Consider the following 7679-nt stretch of genomic DNA (forward strand, 5'->3'; position numbering starts at 1 on the left):
ATAAAAATTTATACTGTTATTAGCAATAGCTCATTTAGTGCCATAAATAAACAGTATAGTACAGCAACTCGCAGTGACAATGTTCCAATGAACATAGCTTGGTTCATCGGGCAAATTTTTATTATGTAAATGCGTGTACTGCAAATATATTATTACGTAGAGCGAAATATGGCTTTACTTCACGTCATCAGAGAAGCGATAACGAGCCATAAAATGATGAAAGAGGAGGACCCCAGTTCTTCAATATAATGTCTTTGTTATGAAAGAAGAAAGACACAATTAACCCTTTGTTGAATATCAATACGAAATCTCTTTTGATTTTTTTTTTTTTTTTAGTTAGGCAGCATTTTCTTAAAAGTATACCATAAAGTACAAAAACACATGAGTATCATTTAATGTGTGGAGGAACTCTGTTCCCCAATATGATTTCTCTATTAGTAAAGCAGAAAGACACAATTAAGGCTTAATCGAAATACCAATACCAATTTCCTTTTAGGAAAAAAAGGCGTTATTGTGAGGCGCCATTTTCTTAAAGGTGTACAATAGAGTGCAAAGACACATTTGTATCATTAAATGTGTGATACGTGCATGTGGAAGTATTAACGATAGCAGTTGTTTGAAAAGAATGCTGTCATGTCTCTATTTCTAACAATGTTTTTAATAATTAGGAATAACAATACAAAGGGGATATTGCATTCTTCTAAGAAGGGAAAGCATGGTGTCGCGCATGTTCTCCAACTGAAAAATATCTATATATACTAAGGGTGAGCAAGAAGAAATACATTATTCGAGTAACTTCTGGGGTACCGAACACATGTTACAGAGTATCCCCGGTATTTATACAGAAGGGACACCAAGTAGAGAAAGTGATGATACTCTGAAGTTTAAAGGATCGCCATTTTCAAGCCTCATTGTACGTACAAGATGCCACAAGCTTATCCTTGAAACAATAGCGCAACTCTCGGAGGTAAAGCTGCTCTCATCGTTTGTGATCATTGTCTTGAGTTAAACAATCTAGCTCCTCTACATATCTGCCAAGACAACGGAACTTTGGAAGATATTGACAGCTTGATATCAGACTGCATTACTTTTCTTTCTCTTGTTTGTTAAACAAAAGCACTGAACACTTCTCAAGTACATGTGTTTCAAATACTTTGTCATCAATCATGGGGAAGTTTTCAAAGTTAGAGCATTGTGTTCCTTTGAGACTGCACGGTTCTTATCATTTTGATCTTCGTTTCAGCGTATCAAGCATATTAGGAATATGTTGTAGAGCACTTAAAGGTGTGAATTCTGGCTGTCACACTAAAGACATTTTCATTAGGGCTTGACCTCCGATTTAACTATGAGGGCTTAGATGCCTTGAAGAGGTATAGGAGTAAATCGTCATCAATGCCTTCTTCTTTTGTCCTCTGCAGTTGTTTAAATTTCCTGTCACCCCGCAGTTAAAAACATGAAGCCACATCGCCCTAGTGTCTATGTCCAGCCATCCCTGTGTGTGTTGTTCCTGCTCGTCATCTCTTTCACCAGTGTGCACGTAAGTACATCGGTCCAAAGTAAACAGCAACCCTACACGAAGACACCTCTACCTTTAAAAAGAAGTAACGATATAAAAATGCTCCGATTCCGAATATAAGAATTAAAAGTAACCTATACACGATGTCAGCTATCATATATACAGTAGAAACAAGACGAAAATAAACCATTTCTATGTAAAGTAAAACGATTAAAGGCACCACAATACATAATATAGAAACTATAATGCAAAGGCACGAATCCTAAATGACATACTAGAAAAGATAACAGTGGTACATGTACGAATTCTTAATAGAACACTGCGATGTGCGATGGCACCAACTTGCTTAACACGTTTGTTCGTATTGCGCATTCCCATTCCTCTCCGACCCTCACGTCTGAGCTTTAAGTTGGTACGTCACAGGACAGTCTACATCTCCATGAAGGCTTGAGCACGAGGTTTGTCACCGAAACCATCCAGTCCATCTAACCTATTTGATATTTAAAATATTTAACTCCGTCCCTTTAACGAACGTGTATGCCGTGTTTTGTAACAAAATTTGGAAAGCAATTGCCAGACTTGGGCTGGGTAACGATCTTTCTGATGTCACAATTCATATTAATGACATTTTCAATTAAGAACACGTTTAATTTAGTTACTTCGACATATAGGAAACAAAGGAATACACTGTTCAGGTCATTATTCTTTACATTAAAAAATACTTGATGGTTGCTAAGTCATTTTTCACGGATTCTGTCTTGAAACCCAAGTTTTAGCCCATTATAAAGTTTTGTCGTGTTGCAGTAATGTAATGATAGATTGCATTTATATAGCGCTCTATCCCATACACGGGTACCTTCAGAGCGCTTTACATCGATAAAGTGATCACTGAGCATAATTCTTCACTCATACTAAATGAAACATTTCATATTAACAAGAAAATCAGTTCAATCATGTGAAGAATGGCGTCGGTGGCCTAGTGGTTAGGCTCTCGGACTCGCAACCGTAAGGTCGGGGGTTCAAATCCCGTCAGGGGCCCGACGTTGTGTCCTTGGGAAAGGCACTTTGCACAAATTTTCCTCACTTCACCCAGGTAGAAATGAGTACCCGGCTATAGACAGTGAAAGATCTTGTCAGTTTGATAGTGTTTGAGCGCGTGAAATCCGCAGCTTGCACTGTATGCTTCCGCTGAAATTGAGAATGTTTCTGAGTGTTCTCAGAGGGTCTGCTGGGGTAATAATAGTTGTAAAGCGTATAGAGCATACTCTTGAGCATGGATATGCGCTATATAAATGCAATTATTGTTATTATTATTAAGAAGAACTTTCTCAACAATACACTAATTATGTATAATACATATATATATATATATATATATATATATATATATATATAAATAATTATAATATGTTTATATATACTAGTAAGGACAGCAGTGAAAACAAAACATATCAACACTTACTAACACTCTACAACTAAGATTTAACCAAATGAGTCTTGAGCGATCGCTTCAACGTATTATGATTTGTTATTATCTCTGAGGTTCTGGGGCCAGGAGTTCCAAAATTTTAGGTCCAAAAAAATGAGAAACTTCTCTAATAACAAATGGTAGCAACTTTATATTGGATTCTTTTACTCTTGAACTCCCAAAAAGAAGGGTTTCCGTTTTTTCTTCATTTAAGGCCAAAATAAACTGATTTAATGGCAGCTGAATCTTAACCCGGCTGTGTATTGTAAATTTCTTCCCTCTCAACACAGTACAGACAGAATTAAATCCTGTATATTTTTCTTGTATTTCTCTCGTCAGAGCAAATCAAAACGTTCGCAAGATGTTATAGAGCCTGTTGACGAAGGACGCGTTCAGGAAAGACGGGTAAAATTGTTTGTTTTTTTGTTTTTTGTTTGGTTTGGTTGTGTAATGATGTGTGTCGACTTGTAATTGAAAGTTGTGGCTTCGTTTTGTTGGGATTTTTTCTTGCTCAATGTCACGATTGTGCGCTGAAATTAAATTAATGTATGAATGTTTGTCATTTTTAAATAAGCTTTGGACAACTTAGGCTAAAACAAGTTTTCAGCGCAGTTTAAAAAAAAAAAAAAAGCTTTACTGAACGGGCATAAACAACAAGCGTTTTCAGACGATAATGGGTTAACGAAGGAAAAATCACGTTACCGAATTAATAAATAAATTATTACGGAACTATACCCAAGAGTAAAAAGCAAGTGTAAGTTGAAATACATTTGACTCAATCTGGTTACTTTTAACGAACTTGTAAGGTAGCAAACGATTTACGGAAGTATGTAGCACTTACTGCTTATTATATAATTTTGTCTAGTTGAGTGTATCCTGCTTGCCAGTAAAGATGTGATCTGTGACAGGATCTGGAACATGCCGACGAAGGATTGAGCGCTCTTCTTGTGGCCGCCTTTGAGCACCGGGAGAGAGAACTGGAAGAATTCTATAGGGACGTTCCAGACGAGGAGGATGTTGAACCCGACCCTAACACAGACGCACAAAGCCTGTTTGTGAGTAGATTTTGTTACGGTTTTCCTTTGGTTTGTTATATTTTTCTGTTGTTTTTTGTAATTTTTTAAACATTTTTTTTCTTTTCTTTTCTTTTCTTTTTTTTTTTTTTTTTGGGGGGGGGGGGGGGGGGCTTTTAAAGTTGTTTTGGGGGTTGTTTTTGTTTGATTATTTTTGTTGGTGGTGGTTTTTTGGGGGCGAGGCTGGTGTTGTTGTTGTCTTTTATTTATTTAAAATATTGATTCTTCAGCCCTCATCGATTCTATTTGTTTACAAAGCCAGTATCGACCCGAGCTGTCAGGGACAACCTAGGCTAAGAGAGATGTTACAACGTCCCAGCAGACGTACCGAGACGCTTGATTTGAAAAAAGAAGAATTCTCTTCTCAAAGATCAAATTCAGGTCTCATGCGTGCGACGGGGAAGAGCCTAACCGCTACACCACTTAATATGCCAGTCCTGTTGTTGTTGTTGTTGTTGTTGCTGTTGTTGTTGTTGTTGTCGAGTTGTTGTTGTTGTTGTTGATGTTAGCGTTACTGGTTTAATTAGATTTGTGGTGGAGGTGGTGGTGACGTTTTATTTGTTACTTTTGTGATATCTGATGTTGATTATCTTCTTGTCAATGTTGTCATTGGCTCCACTATTGTCTGGTAGATTTGTTTTAGCTTCGTATAACTGTTGCTATTGTTGCAGTTATAGTTTTTGTTGCAGTTCTTCTTGTTTTGTTTTTTTCAGTTATTTGTTTTTCCTGTGTCTTTTTGTTTACGTTTCAAAAGCTGTTCTTGAACAGAAAGAAAGGAATCAATTATTTGCTTCCCAGTGTATTTTTTTCGTCTTCACATAGGAGCGCAATCACGTATAGAGCCAGTAGATAGGCGGATATCAAGTTCAAATTTAATGCATTTGGGGAGAAGAGAGAAATGCTTACTTTCTTTAGTTTGGAATATTGTCTTTCTAGTAGTCGTCTTTTACAAAGTCACAAAAACATTTTTTGTGGTACGTATTTGCACCATGTGTTCCATAAATGAGATGCCAGTCTCTATATCCACACATAGTAAGTGAGTTACGCCCCAATCGACTCATACTTAGGTCGTCATTCTCCATCAGGAGTTATGTCACGTGCTTAGTATCAGCCCTACCTGTAGCTGTAAATATCTATATCTTGAAATAGTAAAACATCAGGATTAAAATTTTACTTTTACTGAAAGAAAGAGTGATTTTGATAACTGACTCAAAGCGATGAAATTATGAAACATAATCAAAAGAGAAATGGATGGCATGAGTGCTTAGTTGTTGTTAGAAATTGTTTTTTAACTCTAAATGACACTCCTCTGCAGGCACAAATTAGAAGTGAAGCTATAGATAGCCAGGCTCAGGCTTACAGTCTGGAGCAGAAATCTATCCTGACAGAGAAGAGGAGAAAGAGATCAGAGAGAAAAAGAAAAAGATTTCTCGACCGTTTAACTGGTCAAGCTAATGACCCTTCGAAGACGAAGAGAGGAAATGACGCGAAAATAAGGAACAAGCGAGTCGTCCAGAGCGAAGAAAAACGAGTGTGGACAGAAGGACTGGTCCCGTTTATGTTCACAGACGAAATAAACAATGTTTCCGGTAAGTGTTGGTTGTTGTAAAACAGTGTGACCTAAAGCGATTTTTTTAAACAACAAACGAACACTAACTTTTTTTCAGAAATGTTCTTTGTAATCAAGAATCCTACTTTTTAATGACTAATGCAAACAGATAATTGCACTGCAGGTACAACTAACACAATACAAATATCACTGCGTTTACAGCTGTTGGGTGGAATGGCATAATATATTATGCTGTATGCAAAGAATGGGTATTATAAGATCCTTTCTTTGAGTATTGTTATAGTTATGTACCTAACCATTGCCTCTCTCTCACCTCTCTCTCTCTCTCTCTCACTCTCTCTCTCTCTCTCTCTTTCTCTCTCGCTTTCTCTCTACTTATCTTTCTATCTATCAATCTACCTTTCTCTCTCTTTCTTTCTCTCTATCTATCTCTCTCTCTATTGATTCCTCCCCCCCCCCTCTCTCTCTATCTCTCTCTCGATCTTTCTCACTCTCTCTTTCTCTCCTACTCACTCATTCACTCACTCACTACTCACTTACGTATTCAACCACTCTCAGAAATATTCCCTTTTTACAGCCATCCAAATCAAGAGAGCCATGTCAACATTTCAACGTTTTACCTGCCTGCGGTTCATGCCCTGGTCAAATGAAACAGGCAACGGGACGCAGACGACCAACGATGTACTAGCCTTGGACCATCAGAGCTATCTGAAATTTGTCAATGGCCCCGGGTAAGATTCTGAAGAGTGCCTTTTTTACCAATTGTTAATCACTCCTACTTCCATCATCATCATCCTCATCATCATCATCATCATCATCATCCTCCTCTTCCTCCTCCTCCTCCTCCTCCTCCTCCTCCTCCTCCTCCTCCTCCTCCTCCTCCTCCTCCCCCTCCTCCTCCTCCTCATCATCATCATCACTATCATCATCATCATCATCATCATCATCATCATCATCATCATCATCATCATCATCGAGCCACCATCATCGTGAACTTACTATAAGCTTCAAGCTGCTGTCTATTCAAACTCAATAACGCCATTGCTGTTTCTCTCAATTCACCACACTGTTATCAGATGCTGGGCAGAACAAGGCAACAGGCGATCGCCCTCGGGTCAGGAAATATCGTGCTGTGGAGGCGTAAGTAATAGTTCTTTCACTTTCACCCTAGGGCCAATGTCTTAACCTTGGCTGTACCACTATATTATATGTGATCGCGAGATAACAGATATCCTGTCTTTGGATATGCCTTATATTACATTATTGTGGAACAATTAATAGTTCAGACTATTCTCGCGAAAACAATTCTCTCTCTCTCTCTCTCTCTCTCTATCTATCTATCTATCTATCTATCTATCTATCTATCTATCTATCTATCTATCTATCTATCTATCCATCTATCTATCTATCTTCCTATCTATCTATCCGTTTGTTTGACTGTCTGTCTGTCTGTCTTATGTTCAGGTGCCCTTAGTGCATTATAGTTAATAAAGATGTAAATAATACTTTAGAAAGCTTTATCGATCTGACTAGTATACGCTTAAGGCAAGATCTCATTGATAAACGTGTCTTCTCATCAAATATAATACTGTAAAAAATCCCTTTATTGGTCGCGCATATGCTCTTCATCTATTGTGCTGGTAATTTTAACGTGGACGGGGTGTCCAACACTTAATTTTATTTCATATTTCAAAACTATGAGGAATGAAAACTAGATCTATCATTAAAGTAGCTTTTTGAATCAAACGATTTGTTAAATAACTGGCAAATCACTTAAGTTTACCTTTTCTTTCTTTTAAAAAATTTTTGACGTCTTTTTTTTCTTTGTTAACTTCGTGGCGTACTTCATCCAGAACTGGTAAATAGAAGAGGTATTGATGTTAAATGTTCTATAAAGGGTAAATGTGACACTACATAACAGATAAATAGGAATACAGTGAAGCACGCTCTAATGACCACCGAAATGAGACAGTCACCAGTATAAACGACCACTTTCCACCTCAGCCCCGCCCCCCTCACACACACACACACACACACACACACACACACACA

General features: G+C 37.6%; 1 protein-coding gene across 1 annotated transcript in view; it reads left to right on the forward strand.

Moving 5' to 3' along the window:
* Nucleotides 1-7679, forward strand: part of LOC101856539 — a gene marked incomplete in the record, with an annotated part of 45605 nt that overhangs the window by 2851 nt on the left and 35075 nt on the right. The window contains 6 exon segments of the mRNA XM_005088817.3: nt 1419-1537; nt 3324-3389; nt 3893-4039; nt 5373-5646; nt 6205-6358; nt 6704-6767. Of these exon segments, the coding sequence (XP_005088874.2) occupies nt 1454-1537; nt 3324-3389; nt 3893-4039; nt 5373-5646; nt 6205-6358; nt 6704-6767 (789 nt within the window).

The sequence above is a fragment of the Aplysia californica genome, unplaced genomic scaffold, assembly GCF_000002075.1.
Source record: "Aplysia californica isolate F4 #8 unplaced genomic scaffold, AplCal3.0 scaffold00001, whole genome shotgun sequence".
Taxonomy (NCBI): Eukaryota; Metazoa; Mollusca; class Gastropoda; order Aplysiida; family Aplysiidae; genus Aplysia; species Aplysia californica.